The 24,148-nt window shown below is 34.0% G+C and overlaps 5 protein-coding genes across 7 annotated transcripts in view; 4 read left to right on the forward strand and 1 right to left on the reverse strand.

Annotated features, from left to right (window-relative positions):
* LOC123007336 overlaps positions 1–24,148 on the reverse strand; it is a 28,208-nt gene that overhangs the window by 3,811 nt on the left and 249 nt on the right. The window lies entirely within an intron of this gene.
* Positions 2,039–9,015, forward strand: LOC123007330 (acetylcholine receptor subunit alpha-like 1). The gene is made up of 7 exons (XM_044402567.1): positions 2,039–2,139; positions 3,593–3,790; positions 3,839–3,883; positions 3,931–4,040; positions 7,313–7,493; positions 7,540–8,454; positions 8,501–9,015. Exons 2-7 carry the CDS (start codon positions 3,602–3,604, stop codon positions 8,702–8,704), a joined length of 1,644 nt encoding a protein of 547 aa, XP_044258502.1. The 5' UTR covers positions 2,039–2,139; positions 3,593–3,601; the 3' UTR covers positions 8,705–9,015.
* On the forward strand, positions 10,694–14,332 carry LOC123007328 (protein phtf). 2 transcript variants are annotated; one of them, XM_044402564.1, is made up of 9 exons: positions 10,694–10,839; positions 10,904–10,983; positions 11,036–11,175; positions 11,394–11,617; positions 11,666–11,952; positions 12,004–12,810; positions 12,863–13,187; positions 13,234–13,473; positions 13,521–14,332. In XM_044402564.1, the coding sequence occupies exons 2-9, from the start codon at positions 10,958–10,960 to the stop codon at positions 13,668–13,670; spliced, it is 2,199 nt and encodes a 732-aa protein (XP_044258499.1). In that variant the 5' UTR covers positions 10,694–10,839; positions 10,904–10,957; the 3' UTR covers positions 13,671–14,332. The 2 variants fall into 2 exon arrangements, with proteins under 2 accessions (XP_044258499.1, XP_044258500.1); XM_044402565.1 differs by having other exon boundaries at positions 10,694–10,835.
* LOC123007332 (lysophospholipid acyltransferase 1) lies at positions 14,685–24,144 on the forward strand. 2 transcript variants are annotated; one of them, XM_044402568.1, is made up of 9 exons: positions 14,685–14,909; positions 17,730–17,875; positions 17,930–18,007; positions 18,066–18,157; positions 18,898–19,133; positions 19,186–19,539; positions 23,455–23,652; positions 23,698–23,849; positions 23,900–24,144. In XM_044402568.1, exons 1-9 carry the CDS (start codon positions 14,826–14,828, stop codon positions 24,060–24,062), a joined length of 1,503 nt encoding a protein of 500 aa, XP_044258503.1. In that variant the 5' UTR covers positions 14,685–14,825; the 3' UTR covers positions 24,063–24,144. The 2 variants fall into 2 exon arrangements, with proteins under 2 accessions (XP_044258503.1, XP_044258504.1); XM_044402569.1 differs by having other exon boundaries at positions 14,770–14,909; positions 17,747–17,875.
* LOC123007329 (IQ and ubiquitin-like domain-containing protein) lies at positions 19,546–23,447 on the forward strand. The gene has a single exon (XM_044402566.1). It carries the CDS (start codon positions 21,351–21,353, stop codon positions 23,415–23,417), a length of 2,067 nt encoding a protein of 688 aa, XP_044258501.1. The 5' UTR covers positions 19,546–21,350; the 3' UTR covers positions 23,418–23,447.

A 24,148-nucleotide genomic window follows, 5' to 3' on the forward strand; every position in this document is an offset into this window, starting at 1 on the left:
ATTTAAGCTTGAACTTTGGATAGTTATCAAATTGTATCAGTCAATTATTAGAGGAAGTCATTTACCTACTAAATTTTTTATTAAACAAAATGAACACATCAAAATTATTTCACTTTAGATTTTCAAAATTTTTTCAAGTTAAATTAGAATTTAAACAAAAAAAGCTCTTTACTTAATTGTGTGATTTATTAATAAGCCAACATAAAAACGACGGAACATTAAAAAAATGGCTTAAAGTAAAAAAAAAATGTTGTGCTAAAACATTTTCGTTGACCCAATTAGTTGTTCACTTATGATAACAAACATCATAAATAAAAAAATAATTAAATTTATGTAAAAACATTAAACTTAAAACAAGTGAATTTAAAAAGTTTAAAAATGTCATTACTAAAAGAGTTCAACTAAAATTTTTGTAGATTGATTTTGTAACACGTATTTTCGATCAGTTGATGTAAAAAAGAAACAAACCCTATTAAAGAACTCGTTTGGGTGCGTTAAAAGCTTCTCAGAGTGCGTTAATAGCCTAGTGTGTTTTATGTTTTTAATGTTGGTAACAATGCTATGGGAAGTAAATTCATTTCCAAATTACACACAATGACAAATGACCGTTTAAGCTCATGTTTATGAATAACATGAATAACACTACCTACTGCCACAAAATTACTTAAATTTGATTTTTTTTTGCTAAGTCAAGTTGTCATTTTTAAAATTTTAGTTTGGCGACATTGATTCTCAACTTGGGACAGGCAACCGCTGGCTTTAGTCGTCACCTGAAATATCCTAAATAACAAATTAAAAGGATTATCAATGTTAGCAGTTTTGCCAATAGATTTTTTGTCACAAACATTAATAGTCTCCCGGTACTATTTTGGTGTAATTATTTTTCTAAATTTTATGAAATAAATAAATTGTAAAAACAAAACAAAAATAAATTAAGTTATCTATTTTGTAAAATAATATAAAATGGTAAACAACAAGTACGAAACCAAATGTTTTTTGCATTAACTAATTACTTGTCGAAAGTATAATGAAAATGTGATATTTTTTTTCGAAATTTCTTGTTATTTCGCATTTTTTTAATGTCAATCTATTATAAAACTTTTTTTACAAAATTCTATCATTTAAAGGTTACAACTTTCTACATTATATTCAAATTTTATCAAAAGAATTCAAATAGCTATACCTAAGTTGTCATTTTGAAAAAAAATGGCATAACTCGAACATAACACATAATTTTATTTAATTTTTCTATAACATTTCTTATTTATTATTCTTTTCTTTAGACAAATAATTTAAAAAAACTTTTATATACATTTTATAATTTTAGCAAGTAATTAAAAAAGTGTAGGGGTGCAGATAAGTCTCATCTCGCCTGGTATATAAATAAAAATTGTTATGATTTATGTAGTTTTTATCTAACATTCCTTGCAAAGTTTTTCCAGCAATAGATCGGACTTTTTTGATACTTTAAATCAATAAGAAAGAAGACAAAAATATTATATCGTGCCTTAACACAGTAGTTTTTATTTATTGTTAACTAACTATAAAAAAACAATTAAATAACACACTGAAAATTAAAATTGTTAAACCCGGCGCATCCACCAATATTTGCATAGAACATATTTCAACTACAAATTACAAAAATCTTCTTTGAGTTTTTAATCCCTTGTAAATAAAAATGTTTTCCTTATTACTTTTTTATTCGATTAGTTTCTTTCCGCAACTTTTACTTTTGTGTAGTTTCCGTGAAACTTTTCCACTTTTAGTCCAATTGTAATCGCCTCATAAATTTCAGTTCCGTTAGAAATAATCATCTCGGCCAACCTCCTCTTCATAATTAATTAATTCGGGTATCAATCCGAAGTGGTGCGGCATATCGCATTGCTGTTGGTGAATCCTTCATTCATGGTGTTAGCGATAATTCCGGTCCGCCCTCCGGATCGGTCTCCGACCGGGTATTGACTGGCTTTCCTCGGATCCACTCGCGAACCTCCGTCGTATCAAAGAACTGCTAAGGGATGCTGCACCCCAGTAGCTAGGGATGTGTTGCCCCAACCACGGCGCCGCTCTCTCCAAGTGACGGTGATGCGTGATAACATGACAACGTGCGGTTTTAAAATTCAACACGAGACCATGTAGGTAAGTCACACTTACGGCCCGAGGCGCCTAAACAAAGGAAAAATAACCCAAGATTTGTTTAGATAAGAAAGTGGGCGTTCACTCGAGACGACTCTTTGCCGTCTTAAATCTTCGGAAAGCTCGATTTTTTAACGGAAACTTGATTCCAACTTTCGACACTTCAAGTTGAAACGACTAGCAGAGGCCATCCATTAGACGTGTCACTTTTACTCTGTTTGATTTCAATTATGAATCGGATACTCGGAAAGACAATTTCATCAACTTTTCTGTTTGCATTTCAAATGTAATTATCGTTGTTTTCCAATTACTTGAAAAACTCGATTCAATTAAAGAATTGGTGATTGTTGCGAGACAAATTGAGTTCCACAATGCTTCTCATTTCAGTCCATTGTGCCAAAAAGATTATTTTCGTGTAAGATAAATTCGACTAGAGGAAACTCGGAAAAATCAACAAATGACAATTATTAATAAATTACCACATTAAATCCCCTCTGTGATTTACTGACGCAAAACTCTGTTGACCTAAATACAAACAAGAGTACAACTTTTTTAAATTTATTTTTAAATGTTCTACGAAAATAATTCAATTTTAAATCCGACTAGATGTTTAATTAAAGTTTTCTCAGATTAGTCCTAAACTTTTTTCTTGCGTCATTGTTCGAGTTTTCTTAATGAATTTTTGTTTGTTTCTCCAAACCAAATCTTAAAGATTTATAAGAATTGAAATCCTTGAGTCCTCAGACACGAAAAGGTGTTCCATTTTTAATTTATTTTGAACCAATGTTAGAAAATTTTGTTTCAAACCCATTAATAAGATAAATGAATTGTTAAATTAAGTTTTGCATGTTCGAGAAGTTCAACATCGAGTTGAGTTTATTTAAACTTTCTATTGAAATAGTTGTGTGTTAGCATAAAGTGAGCAGGTGTTCGAAAAAGTTTTATTAAATATTTTCAATTAGATAAGAAGAACTCCAGCCATTTACTTAATTAACTTGGAGAAACGACAATATTTGGATTGTGTTGTTCTACTTGACCAAATCGTCTATTTTCCTTAGTTCTGGTTTTATGTGACCGAAGCGGCTAATTGAGTAATTAGATTTTGCAACTACTGCTGTAGTTTAGCAACTATCTGAAACACTTATCTAATTTTGAAGCAGGGACACAGGACACTGATTTAGAATATCAATTTCTGATCCCAAAATCGCAAAAAATGTGATATTTTGTTTTTATTTGACCCCAAATGAGACACAGCTATATTTCGCCTGACAATACAAATTATGATCTCAATAATTCATTCATAATAAAGTTATGACAGTAGTTATAGCTCTGTAAATTTTGCACCGGCCCTTAATTAATTATTGCCTTAGTGTCAGGCTTTCAGTGGCATTCAGGATGATGAATTATGCCGAATGTAGTTCTAAAATTGGCCAATAAATACATCTAACCCTTCCAGAAGTATACTATGGAGCTGTTGCTCGCCCTTTCATGGTTGATTTTGGGAGCTTTTAGCCCTGTAAGTGGCAACCAAGACGCCAAACGCCTCTATGATGATCTCCTCTCAAACTACAACCGCCTCATCCGCCCCGTCGGCAACAACTCCGACCGACTCACCGTCAAAATGGGCCTCAAACTATCCCAGCTAATCGATGTGGTGAGTCTTGCACACTTTGTTCCCCCATAAAAACCCACTTTTTTTCAGAATTTGAAGAACCAAATCATGACTACCAACGTTTGGGTCGAACAGGTACGACCAGCTTGGCATTGTTTCAGGTGTAAATCTGGACGTTTCAGGAATGGAACGATTATAAGCTCAAGTGGAATCCGGATGACTACAACGGCGTTGAAACTCTGCATGTGCCGTCGGAACATATTTGGCTTCCAGACATTGTGCTTTATAATAAGTGAGTGATTTTTTACGGTTTTAGCGAGTGCCGCATTGCGGTGTCTTAAACGCACTTTTGACCTTTAGTCCTCTGCCGCAATTAATTCGGATTTGAGGAAAGTTTGCAACTGCAGATCGATCGTAATGACTGGCCCGGTGGCCACTCTTCTATTTTGAGTAAACAACAAAAACAAAACAAGAGTAGGCAAATTATTTTGTGATTTATGGACGCATTAAAACCAGCAACCGGACTGGCCATTTTTTCTCATTTATTAGACCCCAAAGTAACGAATTGTCATCGGGAAAAAGCGTAATTTCATTTTTAATCCCTTATTGGGCTTATGAATTACAAAAAATCTCGCTACCAACCTTATTTGATTTTGATTTTTCTGAGATTCGAAAGTGTTTTGAAAACTATAAAACATAACAAATTTTTTTTTCGAAATATGCAATTTATTTATCGAGTAACAAAAAGTACTCGTCGTAGATGATTTTACTCGTGACTTTAACTTGATCGATAATTTTTAAGATTATTCGGGAATTAATTTTTAAACAGCGTTTTATGCACTTTTACGAGTTTCTAGGACCCCTAGGAACACAAAAACGTCGATTGATCCAATTCTAAAGTTTCCGCAATAACTTCTAAACTATCCGAAATTTTACACTTTACGCATAGTTTAAAACATTGATTAGTTTAAAATTTCGCAGTATTTAACAAAAATTTACATAACATAAATGTTTTACGACCCCACACAGTAAGAAAATCTAAACCTGGCCAAAAATAGGTACAAATTATCAATTCTCTAAATTGTCTAAAATTTTCAAGAATAATGTCTGAGGCATTTCTAGTTGCAATTAACTGATTGTGTGTTTTTGATTACGTAATTTTAATAAAAAAATTAAAATAAAAAAAATGCTTTTGATGAACGGTATTAACAGCGAAAAAATTAGGAAATTTAAATTATGTTTCCGAGTCATTTTAGAACTTTATGTAAATTCAGTTTGTCCATCTAAATTCTGCATTGGGTAATTCTGTCTTATTCATTTCAAAAAATTTACAAACAAATACAATTAAACCATTTCTGTTAAGCTGATACGCAAAAATATTATTGAAAGTTTTTCTTAATGTTAAATTACGAAAACAGGTCTGATGTTCATAAAATTTTTCTTTTTTTGCCACCCGCTCCCATTTTTATATGCTTTTTAATATTTCTTTGATGAGCCTCAAGCTGTTTGCGTATCATATTCCAAGTTTTAGAATTTTGATTAAGTTTTGGTTTATGTCGGTGTGTTTCAGGTGTTCTTAAAAAAATAAATTTGTTCCAAACCTCCTCCGTAGAATTTTTATAATTACAACGGTTTTTGACTTCTTGCAATAATGCTTTTACTTTTGCCGTAATCACAGTTTGAAGTTGTCGAAGTTGAAGTTATCGACCTGAAATTTTGAATTAAAGACCCAGAAAAATCGCATTTTGGAAATCAAGATTTTGCATTTTATATTTTAAGAAAATCAAATTTTATCGCATATTGATTTTTTAGCGTTTCTTTTCCTGAGAAAAAGACTGACAAACTGAAAAATTTACCAGGTGACTAAAAAGAATGGAAACAAACGTTTCTTGCTTAAACTATTTATTTTTTTTTTAAACTAATTGATAAATGATAAAGTACTATAAAAATATGGTGTTTTATCAAGAATAAAATTTTTCGAAATTTTCTTCTGTATTTGAGTTCTACAAAAAAAAATATTTTTTCAAATGGCAACCCACTATAAAACCATTTTTTCATGAAAGTTATGATCTAAGAATTACAATTAATTACTTTATATTTAATTTTTAAAACATACATAAATTACAAATTTGACAAAAAATCAAAAAAACTGAAAAACAAAACAAAATTTTGTTCTCATACGATCACATTTTTATATTAAGTACTTTAATTTTTGATAAATTATTATTTTCTCTAAGCAAATGATTTAAAAAAAACAACGCTTGGTTCCATACTTTATATTCACTCAGTAGGTATGATATATACAGAGTGTTTCATATAATTTTAATACATATTCCGATACGAACTAGATTACAAATTTTGAAAAATTAGATAATCTTCTCTAATTTATTCACCCTTTCAAAAATTACAACGTTTTTAATTAGTTAGTGATTAAGGTAGATAAACTAGAATCATATTCATATCATATTATAAAACAAATGATAATTATTTCTGAAAAACAGCAGTTTATGACTATTAATAAAACACTGGTTAGTGACAACTACTGTCATGGATTTCCAAAAATTAAAAAATTAAATGTGTTTTTTGTATCCAGTATTTTGTGACTTTTGTATATTTGGGTGCATACATACATTAGGCGTAAGCTTCGTAACATGGGAAACAGCCTGTATAACAATATGGAATATATAAAAAAAATATAAAAATATATTTTTTCTACAATTTAAACTTCACACATCAAAATCAATACGCAAATTTAGCCATTTTTTGTTTTATAGCAGAATGTGTAAAGTGCTTATTTCACACACTGCATTTCACCTACTGGAAGAAAGATGACAACTAAATTTTAAGGTATTTTAAATAATTTAATTAAATATTGTAGAAAAAACGTTGTTCAAGAAACAGCCGTTTCGCATACTTAATACAAAAATAACTTTTTTACCAAAAAAAAAAATGTTTATAGAACCATTATTATTATTAATATAACTTCTTATAGTCTACAGTTTAAATTTTAACATGGAACAGATTTTAAAATTATTCTCATTGAAGTTGCTGTTGCATTTTTTTTTGAATTTTGTAATATTTGTTCTATTTCGCATAAACACTATTTTGACGATATTTTACAATACTTACAATTTTTTATTTCCTACTATCTAGCTATGAACGTAAAATTTCGCAAATATTTTGCATTTTGTCGCATTTTTTCTGGGTTTCCATTTATAATAATCTGTGTTATTTAACAATCTTTTCTCACTCTAATTATTCTAAACCATGGTTTTATTCCAATAATCCTAATAGTTTTGTTGTAATTGCTGCTTTAATAAAGAAAAAAATGTCAAAACGGTAATGTTTTCTGACACCATCGTCAAAACCTTTTTAATATAATCCATCGGACAATAAAAGCGCAAAGTCGATTGAAGTTACAGTTACATTTTTTCATTTTTTATTTTTTTTATAAAAAACTGATTTTAATTTTCTCATTTTTTATTCGAAGTTTCGCACAGTGTGTGAATCAACTTTAACACCAGCTAGTAAAGTAGTTTATTATGCATTCACTGTCCACTTTAGTGCCGACGGTAACTACGAAGTGACCATAATGACCAAAGCCATCCTCCACCATACCGGCAAAGTGGTGTGGAAACCCCCTGCAATCTACAAGTCTTTCTGCGAGATAGATGTCGAATATTTCCCTTTCGATGAACAAACCTGCTTTATGAAATTCGGTTCGTGGACCTACGACGGCTACATGGTAAAAATTTTAACCGAAATAATCGGAAATGAAACGGGAATTCCAGGTCGATTTGCGGCATCTCTCGCAAGTCCAAGATTCGAACAAGATCGACGTGGGAATAGACCTTCAAGACTACTACATATCAGTCGAATGGGACATAATGAAAGTACCAGCGGTCCGAAATGAAAAATTTTACAGCTGCTGCGAAGAGCCCTACCCTGACATCATATTCAATATAACTCTCCGTCGCAAAACACTGTTTTATACAGTTAATTTGATTATCCCCTGCGTCGGCATTTCTTTCCTCTCGATTTTGGTTTTCTACCTACCGTCTGATTCCGGCGAGAAAGTCTCACTTTGCATCTCGATTTTGCTTTCCCTGACTGTCTTCTTCCTCCTATTGGTGGAAATCATTCCTCCTACTTCCATAACAGTGCCTCTGTTAGGTAAATATCTTCTCTTCACGATGTTGCTATGTACACTCTCCGTCGTCATCACGATTGCTGTCTTAAACGTTAATTTCCGATCACCAGTCACCCACAAACTCGCCCCTTGGGTGCGAGTCTTCTTCATCGACATCCTCCCCAAATTCCTCTTCATCGAGCGTCCCAAAAAAGAAGACGACGATGACAACAAATGCCAAGACAGTATGTTAACTGACGTCATCCAAGTCCCAATGATGGACAAATGTAAACCATTCGAGAAAACCTCTTTCGATAGTTTCGATTTGGGGCTTCCACCGCCTTCCAGGTTTGATGTGGCGGCTTCAGGTTGTTTCGGGGAACCCCCATTCCCTATGCCCCTCTCAGGTGGCGATGAAGATTTATACAGTCCTGCGAGTTGCAGAACCAACACTTTTGATGGTACCAGCGACGCTAGTCCCTCTTTTGACAAGTTGGATATGCACGATATGGAGAAGACACTAGCGGATTCGAGGTTTATAGCCCAACATGTCCGCAACAAGGACTCGTTTGAAAATGTAACTTTGTGAAATTTGTCAAAAGTGGGCTTTAAAGTTGTTTTAGGTTGCCGAAGATTGGAAATACGTGGCCATGGTCTTGGATCGTCTCTTCTTGTGGATTTTCACTCTGGCGTGTGTGGTTGGTACCGGGCTTATAATTTTCAATGCACCATCACTTTATGACACCACGAAACCCATCGATGTGCTCATCTCAAAAGTGGCCAAAAAGAAAATGGCGTTACTGAAAATGGTACCAGAGGAGTTGTAATGTTGCCATTTAAGACTTCAGTTGAGATAACGATGATAATCATTAACATAGTAATTGTTATAATATGTTATATGGTACTTGGGTGTGAGCCGTATCAAGTTTTTATTGAAGAAACTGAAAACGGCTCATTTATCTCGGTATTTGATATTAAATCAATATAATGTTGATGCTGTTTTCATTTATAAAATATTGTAGTTTGCTCATTATATTATTGAATAAATCTTTTCCATATGATAATATCATTATTTTATACGATGTTTATAATGCACCATGTTCAGTGTACTGTACAAAAACAATAAAAGCGATGTAGAGGCGGGACAAGAACTCTTATTCTAGAACACACAACTAGTATTTCTTACAAAACACACACTTTTGCAAAAAAATTGTTCAAAACAACAAGAAATATGATAAAAAAAATCAACAAAAAAATATATAGTTCAAAATTAAGACGACACCTCTTACTTTAAAAGAATTTCAAAAAAATTTACATATTTTATACAGTCTATTAGCTGATTTATTTAATAATATTTTGCAATTCAAATTTTGAAACGTTTATTTATGTAAGAAATGCCTTGTAATTGTGCAATAATAATAACAAAAGTTCTTTAAAAATATTGATTCTAAATCTAGATTTTACAGCATTAGGGTAATCTTTAAAAAAAGTTTGTTTTTATAAAATACAGGAAGTCTCAACATACGCCAACCAGTGTTACAAAATATCATTCTGAGAAAAACATATTTTTTATCTTCGTTCGTTATTAATTTGTTAATTCATAAATGTCATCGTTTTTAATTTATCACGACCAACTTGTACAAAATTTATTTTTACTATTTGCTAAGCTATAACTCTTTAACCAATGATAACAGAAACTCCCAACTCCCAACTTCCAACTCTCATCACTCACCTCAACTTCCAACTCCCAACTCAACTCAAAAAAATCGTTTACAACGTTTTTGCACTTTTCGAAGTCTTTTGAACCCATAAGAGTGCATTTGGTTTATTCTTGATTTTAGTACTCAATATCTCAAAAACTACTCATTGTAGAGCAATTTAACCTATTGCAACGTGTTCAGCTTGTAATTTTACGTTGCGTTTTTGCGTTTTTGAAATAAAAAGTTCTTCGACCATTTTCACGATATAACCAACGAAAACTCAAAAAACGATTTTTTTTCTCAACCCTATAACATTTTATACACGTTCCTGAGTTTTTTACAACGTTTTTGCACTTTTCAAATTCTTTTGAACCTTTAGGAGTGCATTTAGTTGAATTCTGAGGTCTTCAATTTTTTCGATTTTTGTCAAAAAATTCGGCAATTATTGGTACCCAGAGCAAATATCAGCTAATAACTTTGAAATTACTCTCAATAACTGTCTTATATTTAGTACCGTTAGAAAGTACTTTTAATTTCCTATCTTATAAAAAAAGATCATAGTTTTGCAATAAATAGTTATTGAGAAAATCGCTGGTAAAGATGAAAATGGCAAAAATATTAATTCGACCATAACTTTTAAACAAACTATCAAAAATTTTGCTGTTTTCTCGACACCAATCGACTCCTCGGAACATTTTACATAGGCATAGTATGTACAAAACATAAACTAACTAAAAAAAACATAAACTAGCTGTAACTATTATTTAATTGAAAATATACGAAAAAAAGCTTTATTTCTGCTGAAAAGCTTTGCCGACAGTTTTTGGAGTAATTTAGAAACAATGCCCTATAATTTGTGATAGGTCCCTACTTTACATTTTCGCACAATTTAAAAAATTGTTTCGTAAAGTTTTTATGTAAGTTTTGTAAGTTTACGTAGGCATAACAAAATTTGAATAAATAGTATTATGTATCTACTTTACGTTTTTTACTTTGCTTTGTGGAAATATGTTCAAAAATCAAAAAATTCTTGTAAATGGTATGCAACCAACAATACTGTTGTGAAAAATTAGTCTAACGCAGGCGCAGCAAATTGGCAAATAAAAATCCAGAAATGTCAAAGTCGTCAAAGTCAAAATCATATGTGATTGTGTTTGGTATCTGTCACATTCAAATTCTCGCTATGTGAACAAATTATTTACGAAAACAAATCAAAAAACCCGCTAAAAATTCATTGTAAATATTGTAAAAATTCAGTGTAAGTAAGTTACGAAATATCTAACCTCGGTCGACTTTACAAATCCGATAAATTTCGTAATGTTTTAGTTTGAGGAAATTTTTCCGTGCAAAGTTCCAGTTCCAGAGTCATTTTGAAGTTAAATGGGGGTTAAAGATCTTTTTACATGGTAAGTTTTGCATGGGTAGAACGAGGTGACCTTGTTTGGTTCCGTATTGCAGGTATCAGAAAAAAATTGGGACTTATGACAAGCAGAAATGGGAAACGACTATAGAACAGAAAATCTTGTATGGACTGACACACGTCCAAATGAAGAGCACCAAACCTAATACAGATTTCATTGACCTTGATTTGGTTCGAGGTAAATGTCAATACCTCAATAGAAATTCTATTATGTAATAGAGAATGTCGATTTTCACAAAAATGGAAGCAATTTTTAAATTAAAGCGACACATGTTTAATCAATAAAGCTAATCAATTGTTATCAATTCAACACCGATAAAATTATTTTATCTCAGCACACAAAATATTCACCATATTGTGTCATTTGATCAGAAATGAAATTCTCCAATTTTTCAGGTTCTTCATTTTCGAAAATCAAACCTAAGCAAGGTTTCATGACTGTTGCGAAATTAGCAACGTTTCGTTGTTTATTTCTGCCAGTTTATTCGAAATGGTGGATGCAACAAACATCTGTATCAATTTTTACGCTTATGTTTTGTTTATATGTTTCTCAACTAACAAATATCGCAATATACTACAAAAATTCATGGACAAACCAAATGTTAGATAAGTCACCTGAAGTAAGTATTTTTTTTCCTTAAAACGTCAAAAAATCGTGTTTTTTACAGAATGTTATGTGTATGGAATTAATCGTTCCATTTCTAATGACTTGGGTTTTAAGCCTCGTACATTCTCAGATAGCCGCAACAATGCCAGTAACTGATTCCCAAAAAAACAAACTAACAAAATCGCGAAATTTCAGACGCAGATTGAGCGCTGTTAGAAAAATACCAACAGATGGCTCTTCGGCCGAATCTCTCCTAAATCTGCGAATCCACAAAAAAACTAAACGAATTCATTTCAATTTGAACAGCGTTTCCGAACTGAACTGCAAAGAAATCAACAAAAATCTCAGGTACAGTATAGGACAAAGTCAAAGTGAAGTGTAATACTGGTTGCCTGATAGGAAACGACGATCTAGCGACGGAGTACAAGTCGACGATGATGGTTTCGAGAGTCTCAACGGAAACGGTTCGAGGACAAGTGAGGAAGAAATTGTTCCAACCGCATGCAAGAATGTGTTATTAACCTCGCACAAGCGTTGCGATGAGTGGGTGAAAAAACAATCGCTGTCGAATATTTCCAACGAATCGAGACACAGTACCGAACTCGAGAGCGATGCCGAGACCGAGTCGGACATTAAAAGAGCGAAATATAAAATCCCGACAATAAATATAACATCAATGGACAGCATGTGTGACACTGATGATGAATATGAGAAAACTTCAATCAAAACTAGTAAAATGAGTTCGTCAACAAACGAATGGATGAATGTGACGACCAATAGCGAGGACTGTAGTTACAGTTCCGACTTGGATGAGGTCTCCGATGGTCACATTGAGCCAAATCATGATGATGACCACGATTTGACCTCGACGGCCGTTTTCAACCCGCCCTCAATCAAAGTCAGTTGCATAATCTGGAAACGAAACGAAATCAAAAAAGCCGATCTCTCCATGTTGGACATCAGTTCCGCCATCATCGGAAAAGTCGAGTCAACATCACAAAGCATGGATTATTTCTATGTCGGAATCATAGTTTCGACCATTCACGCCCTCATCCCAATTTTATTCCGCGTGTGTAACTCCACTCTTGAATCAAACTCGTTCGTCGATGGCCAATACTCCATTTTCGAACTGTTTGACTCGATCATGGGTAAATTACCCAACTCAGTCTCGACGTTAATCGAGGCGGCTTTTGGCACAACTCTGTGGTAGGTATTACAGAAAACTGTAATTTTGACCGACGCTCTATGATTTTTCAAGGGAACGCGCAATTATAATAACGGCGTGTCTCCAACGCTGGTTTCTGGCGAGTCTCTTCTTTTTCCTCCTTGCCGTTGCCGAAAACACATTCAAACAGAGATTCCTCTACGCGAAACTTTTCTCGCATTTGACGTCATTCAGACGAGCACAGCAGTCCGAATTGCCGCATTTTCGGCTCAATAAAGTACGAAATATAAAGACCTGGCTTTCAGTGCGCTCGTATTTGAAACAAAGGGGGCCTCAGAGGTCCGTCGATGTTATTGTGTCAACGGCTTTTATTATCACTTTGCTGCTTTTGTCGTTTCTCTGCGTCGAGTTGTTGAAGGTGGGAATTGGTTTTTTTATGACAGAAATGTAAGAAATAATTGCAGGAAACTGGAGCTTTAAATTCGCAGTATCACGTCGAGGCTTTGGTATGGTGTCTGGGAGTGGGGATCCTGCTTCTCAGATTTATGACTTTGGGGAATAAAATTAATAAGAAGTATAGGAATTTGTCGGTTTTAATCACAGAACAGATAAATTTACATTTGCAAATCGAACAGAAACCGCAGAAAAAGGAAGAGTTAGCGTTGGCTAATAATGTGCTAAAGTTGGCCATCGATCTCATTAAAGTAAAATTTTGTTTGTGTTTTTTTATTTTGTAATAAACATTTTTCAGGAGCTGCAAAGTCCGTTCAAAATTTCAGGCTTGTCGGCAAATTCCATCTTGTACAACACCACAAAACTGATCATTTTGTCGGCGCTTTCAGGAATCTTGTCAGAGTTGTTGGGATTTAAACTAAAGTTGCATAAAATCAAAATTAAGTAAGATTTTAGTCATAAATTGTTGTGATTTAGACTGTTTATATTTGTTTATACATTATTCAATTGTATATTTTTTGTAAGTGCAAGAAATGACTGTTTTTTGTCTAGTGTTAGACAGCAAGTAAAGGGTAACCCTGCATCTATTTTACTTTTACATCATGAAATCTCTTATTTTTATTGGTTTTTATTTAGTCTTTAATAAATTATCTTCTGTGATAATCTATTCTGAGCAGCTATTTTTTACGTTTGAAGAAATGTAGCAGTTGCAATTGTAGTTAGTGTCTGTTTTTCAAATGTGGCAAACTTTCCCCAGTGATGTTTCAATGTTTTACCAATTTCAAGCAAAAACCTTGGTAGAATGCATAAACTGATGTGTAAATACGTCCTTAATACAAAAAATGATCTCTATATACAAAAATTGTAATTTTATACGTGAGACTCACTATTTTTATGAAACATTAAAGTCGGGCTAATTTCCGTTATAATCATAAAATTTGTTTTAATAAAACGCATTGTATCAAGGTTAATGGTAGGTGCTTAGCATGCAAACAAAAGCTCAATAAGAACAGGGTTTTGTTTCTCGTTAGAGTAATAAGAAATTAATTGTAACTAGAACACACTTTATTGTAAAATATATAGACGTTAATAAACATGAAGATAAAAACATTTATTATTTCCATTGTTGTTGTTAAATGATAATGAGCATGACGCTTCTTTATCATTCTGACCCACGATATGACCTGTGATCAATTTCCGCAAGGAATGAAACTTTTTTGCCAATCGTGACCTTTAAGCCATTGCCAAATATTTAAATTTAGATAAAAAAAAATCGTACGCTTGAATGGTAATTAAAAAAGTTGGAAAAATTGTATTAAAGCAAGCAAGTCTAAAAATGAAAATGTTTCTGATTGGCTATGATGTGACACGTGACTTTGGCAAAGCCCTTTAGGTCCTTTGACCCCTCCTCTTCGGCAAATCTCGGCACCCGTCGACCTCGCCAATTGACAATCGAGCATCGTGGCGTGACTGCATGAAACAATCGCACCGCATTGGTGTGCACAGCCTACTTGTAATAATTGGTAAACAAACTGTAGCATTTAATTTTTTCTTTAACAAATGATAGTTGAGTGAAATTGTTGGACGTGTAAAGACCCTGAAAATGGCACAAACAGTTAGCGATTATTACGCCGGAAGCCGGTTATTTTCAGGACTTTCAGAATATTTGGGCATTTCGGTAGACAAGGTTAGTATTTTGAAATTTAACTTTTTTGTCAAAAAAATTGACATAAATGTGACTGGTTCATTTGGTCTACAAGCATGGTGTTATTTTTAGCAGTGCTTTCATAAGGATGCTGATTTTTTATTGGTTCGCGGATAGGTTACGCCCCAAGTCTGTGCCAAATTTGATTTTTTAGTTAGGCCTGGCATTTTTATTTTTTACCATTTTCTATTTTAAGGGTTGGGGTTGACAATCAACAAGTGGGAGGGTTGATTGATTCAAACACCGGTTTCCGACACGTTAATAGCAAGAATTACAGTGAATTTAGTCATCGCGTAATTAAATTTAGACATGATTGCTTTTTTAGGAGGAAATTTTTTGATTAATTCGTGATTGGCAAATGTGGTGCAAATGACACACGACGCGTTCTAATGATGACACAATTTTTTAACAATTAATCATTATTTTTGGATAAATTACGATACATTGCATCATTCTGTTAAGAATTTACCGAATTTACATGAAATTCGCCAAATTTGAATTATTTATTTTTAATTCTTTTATTTCATTGTGTAGGTAAAAAAACTCATTAAAATTAATATTCTTAAGGTCAATTGATAGGCAACAGTGTCAAAAATTAATTAAAATTAAAGAATTACAATTAATTTATTTAATATTTTCAGTTTCGAAATTTGTAATGGGTGTTTTTTTAAGTTGGCGTCAAAGAGAGCCATGAAAGTTTAGTTCTGAACGAACCATTGAATTGAAAGTTATTAATCTGAATTCAACACCTCGTCGGGCGAATAAAAAATTATGATCCGTTTACAACAAATTCCTAGTCACCGCCAATTAAGGCGTCAAATTTTGAAAAACATCCCTTACAAGCTTCCTAAAATAAAAAACAAACACCTGCTTTTGCGTAGTAGTGATAAGTCATATCACCTACGCCTTTAATTACCATTTTCTTATTGTAAAAATTACCAATAAAAGTAAAAGTAAAGAGAAATAATGACATGAATAATGCTTAGTTTTGTTGATTTTCCCATATTGAAGAAAAAAAGAATTATTTTTGTCACAGTTGGTCGCACGCATTAGTAAATTGATTCAAACGAAATGTTATATTAAAATTCTAATAATTCCAGTCAGGGAATTTGTTGTCAACGTGTGTCTGTTTATAAGTATTGGTTTGTAATTACAAACACTTTTTCTTGTTTCGTGGTTTTATATGTATAGTGGATAGTTATTTTGCGGTTTATGGACGGCATGGTATTATTGAAACGAGGCATTTTTTTGAGAAATATTATTGAAAGTCATGTGTTTCATTTGCCACGGCTATCGCTTTGGCAGCTAAATACTCATTCGTAATGAAAAATAAGACTTTAGTGTCTTGATACATAAATAACTATTACTGGACCAATAATTGCAATAATTTTCTTGGTATTTTCATTTTCGGAATTTGTATACACAGGTGCGCCAAAACTCGCGCCCCATAGAAAAATGCCATGTAAGGTAAGATACCAGGAACATGGGAAAAAGGTTAAAAAATTTCTATCTATTAAAATTTCGAAGCTATGAGAGTTCAAATTTTGCACTTTGAATATTTCTATTGGAAAATTAATTTTCCAAGTTTTTTTTGATACAGGCTATTAGAATGTTCCTAATATCTTATCTTACTTGAAATTTTTCTCTGGGGGCGAGTTCTAACGCACCCGGTATGTATAAGAGTTTCATAAATAAAAATTCACCTGATTTATTTATTTACGTAGTCGTGATAACTCATATCACTTACGCACTTTTTCCATATTCTTATCGTAAAAATTACGAATAAAATTTCAAAGTAAAGAGAAATATGTAATGATATGAATGAATAATGCGTAGTTTTGATGATCTTCAAATATTGATGAAAAGAACAATTTGTTACAGTTTAGACATTTGTTTCAAACGAAATGTCATTAAAAAACTATTAATTCTAGTCAAGGTAATTTGTAGTTTTCAAGTCACGCTTATGTTTTTTTTCTGAAATTAATTTTTTTCCCGGAATAATTCGTTAAATATTATTTTATTGAACCAACTTTCCGTAACAGGTACCGCTTATCAACTATAAAGCAGCCAATGATGCATAAACGCTAATAATATCCTTATTTGGAACCAATTTAGCATTAAAAACAATTTAACAAAAATCTAGTTTAACGATAAGCCATGTTTTCCCTATTAAAGCTTTATTGGTTTGTTTTTTGACACCTTGACCGTTGCCAACCTTGGAGTCTTGGAGAGATAAATTACAATTGTTAATTAAAACCAGGACATATTATCATAAGCATAAACGGATGTGCATTGTAATTTCTTCCAATTGTTCCGTCTAAAAATTACGCGTTCTTTATGACAACTTTCTCTTTGAAACGCATGCTTGACATCAAGGTCCATTGTTGATAACATTCAGTAATTAACATTTTTTGCAGTAGAAAATTCCACTTTACTTATTTCAGATTGTAGGTAATAAAATTTAGAAGTGGTGTTTAGCAAGTTTCTATTTTTGTAGTGTTTACATTAGCACCATTAAATTGGCGTGCATGCTTTACACCACTAACACAATAAAACGGAGAAAAATTCACACGAAATTTGCGATAAACAAAACAGCAGTAATTAACTTTTAATCATTGCATTGAACACAAAAGATAACCATTTTGACCGCATTTAATTATAAAATTAATGCTATGCTCGTCACTCGAAATAGATAACAATGATCCAATTCGAAATAATAGCCACGATCACACCACTCAATTTATTTATTTCAATGACCCGGCCATTATCGTATTTGTGATATTATCCATGGATTAATTTTAGGTAAATTTTGTTATCAGTCAAGTTGGGGCACTTTTCTTGGCTTCCCTTTTTCGCAATGTTCTTCACCCTTCGAAAACAAGTGCTGCTATAAGACACGCTTTTGGACTTGTCGTTGCCATCATCATCGGCTATTTTTGCTTCGGAACGTAAGTAGTAGTTAGAAATTTAGATTTTATTTAATATTGATTATCCACGAGAAGACAGGCAATACACTTAGCGGCCCTTCCGGCAGCATGCTATATTGTTATCCGAACGCAAAGTCCAGAAATCATGCAAAGGTAATTTCCGTTTTTGCCACATTTTTCCGTTTTTATTTCATTTCTCACGACGTTTCAGAATGGTTCTAGCAGTTGCATTACTTTATTTGTCTGTTATACACTTGCATCGGCAGATATACGATTATGGGTCCTATAATCTGGACATCACTGGTAAGTAATTAAATATTTTATTTATACAGGGTGTGTCAGAACTCTCGTCCCAGAGAAAAATTTTAAGTAAGGTAAGATACCAGGAATGTTTAAAAAATTCTCTGTCAAAAAAATTTGACATTTATTTTTTGCAAAGTGCAAAATTTAAACTCTCATAACTTTGAAATTTTTATACATAGATAAAAAAAACATTTTTTCCATGTTCCTGGTATCTTACCTTACATTTTTCTCTGGGACGTGAGTTCTAGCGCACCCTGTATACATATTTCAATATATTATAAGTATAAATGGTGACAACATTTCATATTTTTATACAGATTTCGGGAATTTAGTGTTTTTTGGTGAGATATATTTGTTAGTAAAGTTTGACACATTTGTAGGTTTGCACTTAATTAGATCCTTCAGCTATATACATATTTCATTAATCTTGAGTGCTAACATAAAATTATGACATAATTAAATGGCAACACATAAAATGGCGAAATTGGCTATAAAGAAAGCTCCAGAAATAATTTGCCGGCTGTCCGAAACCAAACCCCTACTACTTGTTTTTACACTATTACGTTCTTCTTAGTAATTATAACCCTGCATGTCATTATCACACTAGTTTGAAGAACTCGTTGCAAAATGAGTAAATTAGCACAAAAATGCAACTTTTATTCTGTTCCAAATTTGTGTGAAGCGGCAAAATTGAGCAGCGACATACAAAGGGCGGCCCGTAATTTTTCCCTTCCTTCCAGGACCTCTAATGGTGATCACGCAAAAAGTCACAAGTCTTGCATTTAACATCCACGATGGCTTGACCCAACATCAGGAGAAGCTTTCAAAAAGCCAAAGATTCTACGCCGTTACAAAAATCCCCAATCCTTTAGAATATTTCAGTTTTGTATTGCATTTTCCTTCTTTAATGGCCGGCCCCGCCATGTTGTACAAAGACTACATGGATTTTATCGACGGCAGTAATTTAAAATCACCGGTAAATTCCCAATCCCAAAAAAACATACAGAGTGATTACGAAAAAATTGCAGGTTTTGACAGATGCCACAACAGGGAATGCCCCTATTGTTATAGAACCGTCACCCACGTGGGCTGTGTGTAAGAAAGTGGCTTTAGCAACGACATGCGCCGCAATTTTTGTCAAATTTTTGCCAATGTTTCCGATAAGTCGTGTCAAAGAGAACGATTTTGTGGAAAATACGAGCATCACGCAAAAAATTATGTACCTGTATATTTGTACAACTTTAGTTAGGTTTAAGTATTATTTCGCCTGGACGTTGGCGGATGCCGTATGCAATAATGCGGGGATAGGGTACAACGGGGTGGACGAAAGTGGCTCCCCCAAATGGGACAAGTTCTCGAATGTCGATATATTTAAATTTGAGGTAAGTGAACGATTCTATAGTATTCCATAAAGATACCATTTTGTTCAAATGACCTTTCAACAGTACTGTATTTGGTGTTGAATGATGTCAATCTGGCAACAACTGAAAGTTACTATAGTTGTGCTACACTTGTAAACAATGATTCTTGATCACGCTGTATATAAAAAAAAAATCGAAAATAGGTATTTATGTATCAAGGGAATAAACAACTATTTTAATCCCCCGAATGAAAATGCCCTCGGCTACCTTTGGTCGCCTTTGGCATTACATTCTATATTTAACAATGTTTATTTTAAAAATGCATACGAAATTGTTCTCCCAACAAACTAAATTAATAATAACATAAGAAAATATTGATTTGAATGAAACAATTCATTCCATTCCGCTGCAATTTTAAAAGTAAAAATTTGTATCAAAGAGTTTGTTTATGTTAAAAAACACTCAAAAGATTCAATTCATTCAATTTCAGTTTATTATTTTATAAGAGTAAAAAATTCGTATTTCATTTATTTTATTCTTGAGGGAATTCCCGAGCAGATTATTCGTCAAAAACGAGGGAATAAAGCGTCACTTTATTCCCTCTTGGGAAGAAATATAAATTATTTCACTTTGCTTATTTAAAAAAGTAAAAGAATTTTATTTATTTGTACTTATAATAATAAAAACATCGACTTTTGGAGGTAAAATTTGGCAATGTGAGTGAGTTTCTGCTTCAAAAAAGTATTAAACCGCTCGGAAATGGCTGAAATGTGTAATGTCGTAGACCTAAAACGACACTTTCTTAACTTGTTTCAGGAAATTTTGAAAATATCATTGATGTATAATTGAATTTCATGATTGTCAGACGTAAAAATGTGCTAAATCGCTCATCAATGGCTGAAATAACGTTATTATGACTTAAAACCAGGATTTTCCTATGTTTGCATTAAAATCTGTGTATTTGAGTTGATTTTTGCTCGAAAGGTGATAAATCGGTCGGAAATATTGTATTTTACACCTGAAACGACGATTTTTTTCATAAATTTTTCGAGAAATTCGTCGATTTAAATGAATTCTAGGCTCTAAAATGTGCTAAATTGTTCGGAATTGGCTAAAATAGCGGTATTAGACAATCTACGATTTCTGTACATCAAAATCTCGGGATTTGAAATGATTTTTGCTCAAAAATGTGGTAAATAGGTCGATAATTCTGTATTTTACACCTAAAACTACGATTTCTTGATAAATTTAGGAAAAATTCGTCGATTTAAGTGAATTCTAGGTATAAAAAATTCTATTCTAAATTCTAGGTATAAAATGTACTAAATTGTTACAATAGATAATCAAAAATTTTCGTACTTGTTTCACCAAAATTTCTCGGTTCCGACGACTTTTGCACTTATCTATTTGAGAAAAAAAACCTTGATATTTAATAGGTTTTCTGGCTCATAATATGATAAATTGATCGTAAACAATGTTGTGATGAGCTAAAAACGACTCATTTCATTAAAATATATAGATTTGAGTCAATTTATTGCTCAAAAAGATGCCACACTGGCCAAAAAGACGATTTTTTGACTTGTTTAGTCAAAATCGAAAATTGATGAGTTTCTGGTTCAGAAATAAACTAAATCGATCTGAAATTCAACATTTTAGCCAAATATTTAATTAACAGAGTAAAAAATAATATTTTCACTGAGAAAAGCCCGTTTCTAGCACGCACTTGTCACCCAATTTCTTGAATCGATTCGGTGCCAAGCCGTGATTTATCCACCGATCAATATTTCCATCACTCGGCTACAGTAATGTCAGTCTTAAAAACGGTTTGAAAGATGGCAGGTGTCTTTTTCGGTTCGGCAACTTCAAGTAGTGCTTCAGATGGTGGTACTACTGACATTTCTGAATCTTTTTCGGACAATGGAGCAAATCAGAGAAACATCACTCTTAAATTTGTTTACGACGAAAACAAAGTTTTCACGCAATCCTACCACGAGGACACAGCAATCGGCGACTTGAAAACTCTCCTAACCGAAGTTTTCAACACTCCAGCCAACAACCTAAAACTCCTCCTCGACGAAAAAGAACTAAACGATGAGAAAATTTTAAATGAGTTGGGGGCTGAACCCTTCGGAGTTCTCGAATTGAAACTAGTTTCCGACGATAAACTAACCATCGATGAAGCTTTCCGAGACTACACAATCCCCGATGTGATAACAGTCCGCGTCCAGACATCCGAAGAAGGCATCAAAGACGTCGTTGTCGAAGTGGAAAATCGGGCTATAATCAAACCGTTTTTGGGCGGCTATTTCGACAAGCATTCTGGTCTCGAGTACCACCATGGGTACACCCAGACCGGCCCACCCAAGCCCAAAATCCCGCCCGAAATGAAAAATCACAGAGACACCCAGACCTATTTTATGCGGAACCGGAAACTCGACATGCCCTACGGACACGCCACGCAAATGGCGGCGGAAAAACTATGGATTCCGTCGGTGGGCGACCGGATTCTGACTCCGGGCCCGTACGAAACGGCAGAGGAGAGGGAAAAGAGGTTGGATGTTGAGGGAAAAGTCCGGGTGATTCAGAGGTATTTCCGGTCGTGGTTGACTAGGAAAAGATTGAAGGAGTACAGTGAGGAGTATCATAAGAGAATTAGGTTGATGTTGGAACGGGAGGAGTTGGAGCGGAAGGAGAATTTGGAGAGGAAGAAACGCGACTTGATCAGTCGGGTGTTTCCCCGAACCGCTGCTGATTTCTCCATGTTATACGCGATGACAGAACGGTGGAAGAAAGCCGAGATTAAAAGAATCGTTGAAATGCATTGTGGGCCGGCTAGGATCGCCGAATTCTATCTCTTATTGGAGAAGGAAATTGAAATTTTGCGTTGTATCGATGAGTTGAGACTCAAGTTGAAAAACGACCGGAAAATTCAGAAGGAAATTGATTTTTTTAAGACAATAGGTGACCCCTGGACTTTCAAATCGAGTTACAAGAACATTCCAGTGGTCGTTGACACTCTTGAAACGCAAAAAGGCCGCACTTTTCGTGAGTTATACGAAGCAATTTGTGACCCAAGTCTCGACGGGTCAAACCGGATGTTGGTTTTTCTGGAACTAAGACGAGGCTTAGAGAGTCACAATTGCGTCATTTCTAATGAAATGATCGAATTAATCGATCGTGCGTGCGAATTGTTAGCTCGGGGTTTCGAGAGACGGCATATCGAGACTTTGCAAAAAAGAATTGAAGCTTTGTTGTTACATCATTTCCAACAAAGTGAGTGTAACGAAGGTGTTACAAATCGTTATAATCGTCTCGCCGAGAAATCAATGAAAGAAAATTTGTTTTATTGTCACAGTTGTAAGAAGCTCAAACCTATTGAATGTTACAATGTTGGCGTGAAGACAAACGCGGCGAAAATTTGTGCCACTTGTCGGTTCATCGATCGCTCGAAGGAGCCCTGGATTGATATTTCCCCTTACCGATTTATTTTGAGACAAATTCGCAAAACCGAGCGACTTTTACACGCACTATCATCGATTGCGTTCATCATCCAGGATAAAGATATTTACTACCTTGTGACGCATATCTGGCACGGCCATTCGGCCTTATCAGAGTGTGATAACATCTACCAGTTGAGGCTGTGTCGATGGGACAAAACTAAAGACTGGTCGCCCTGGAATTGCATCCTCTTGACAGCAGAAGAAGCAAAAGCGCATTTGAAAATCGACAAACTCGGGGATGTTTACGACGAACATTTCCTAAGCAATGTTTTCAATAAACACGCATTGACTAAGAAGTACTTTGCCCAAAATTTCGATATTGACAAGTGCGTGCGTGAAACATACAAAGATGATGATTACGTCAATCAGTATTTAGAAGAGAAAAAACTCTGTCCTTGATTAAAGCCCTAACATAAGTCTCGTGTTTTATTTGCAGTTTGCTACGAATTTACGTGAGAGTATAGAAGCGTGGAACTTGGGCACGAATCGTTGGTTGCGTATGATTGTGTATGAGCGTGTGAGTAAATATTCGATGATTTTGACCTACTCCTTGTCCGCTCTGTGGCACGGCTTCTACCCCGGGTACTACCTCACGTTCGCCAACGGGGCCGTATTCACGTACGCTTCGCGTGTGGTAAGTTGTCTTTCCGCCCGAATTTCTCTCATTTCTTTTTAACAGATGCGCAAAAGAGTGAGGAACTATTTCCTGGCAAACGCCGAAACGAAGTTCTTTTACGATGGAGTGACGTTTGTGACGACACGAATACTGATGGCTTACATGGTGTTCACGTTTGTGTTACTGGAGTTTTGGCCTTGCATACGGTTGTATATGTGAGTGGAAATAATAAGGGTTTGTTGTGGGGATTAATCCATGGTTTCAGGCACATGTATTGGTGTCTTCATTTGGGGGCCCTCGTGGCGATTTTTCTTGTGCCTAATGTAATTCCAAAGACTGAAGCTGGACAAGCGGCGAAGAGTTCAATCGCACAAGCTTTTGTTCAAGCGAGACCCATCACCAACGGCGTCTCGCGACACCATGACTGATCACAATGCAGCTTTAATTGTCGTATTTTGTGTACTAGCGGTAAAGAGTAGTTTCACACTAATAAATCTATTATTTATTCAACGAG

This window comes from Tribolium madens, unplaced genomic scaffold (assembly GCF_015345945.1).
Source record: "Tribolium madens isolate multiple individuals breed KSU strain unplaced genomic scaffold, Tmad_KSU_1.1 Scaffold_3;HRSCAF=73;Tcas5.2_LG2, whole genome shotgun sequence".
Lineage (NCBI taxonomy): Eukaryota > Metazoa > Arthropoda > Insecta > Coleoptera > Tenebrionidae > Tribolium > Tribolium madens.

Coding starts and splice junctions, on each gene's coding strand:
- LOC123007330 (XM_044402567.1), top strand. CDS start 3,602: ATGGAGCTGTTGCTCGCCCTTTCATGGTTGATTTTGGGAGCTTTTAGC. Junction 3,791..3,838: donor TATCCCAGCTAATCGATGTG/GTGAGTCTTGCA, acceptor ACTTTTTTTCAG/AATTTGAAGAACCAAATCAT. Junction 7,494..7,539: donor GGACCTACGACGGCTACATG/GTAAAAATTTTA, acceptor CGGGAATTCCAG/GTCGATTTGCGGCATCTCTC.
- LOC123007328 (XM_044402564.1), top strand. CDS start 10,958: ATGGGGGTTAAAGATCTTTTTACATG. Junction 10,984..11,035: donor GTTAAAGATCTTTTTACATG/GTAAGTTTTGCA, acceptor TCCGTATTGCAG/GTATCAGAAAAAAATTGGGA. Junction 13,188..13,233: donor TCTGCGTCGAGTTGTTGAAG/GTGGGAATTGGT, acceptor AAATAATTGCAG/GAAACTGGAGCTTTAAATTC.
- LOC123007332 (XM_044402568.1), top strand. CDS start 14,826: ATGGCACAAACAGTTAGCGATTATTACGCCGGAAGCCGGTTATTTTCA. Junction 23,653..23,697: donor TCACGTACGCTTCGCGTGTG/GTAAGTTGTCTT, acceptor TCTTTTTAACAG/ATGCGCAAAAGAGTGAGGAA. Junction 23,850..23,899: donor CCTTGCATACGGTTGTATAT/GTGAGTGGAAAT, acceptor CCATGGTTTCAG/GCACATGTATTGGTGTCTTC.
- LOC123007329 (XM_044402566.1), top strand. CDS start 21,351: ATGGCAGGTGTCTTTTTCGGTTCGGCAACTTCAAGTAGTGCTTCAGAT.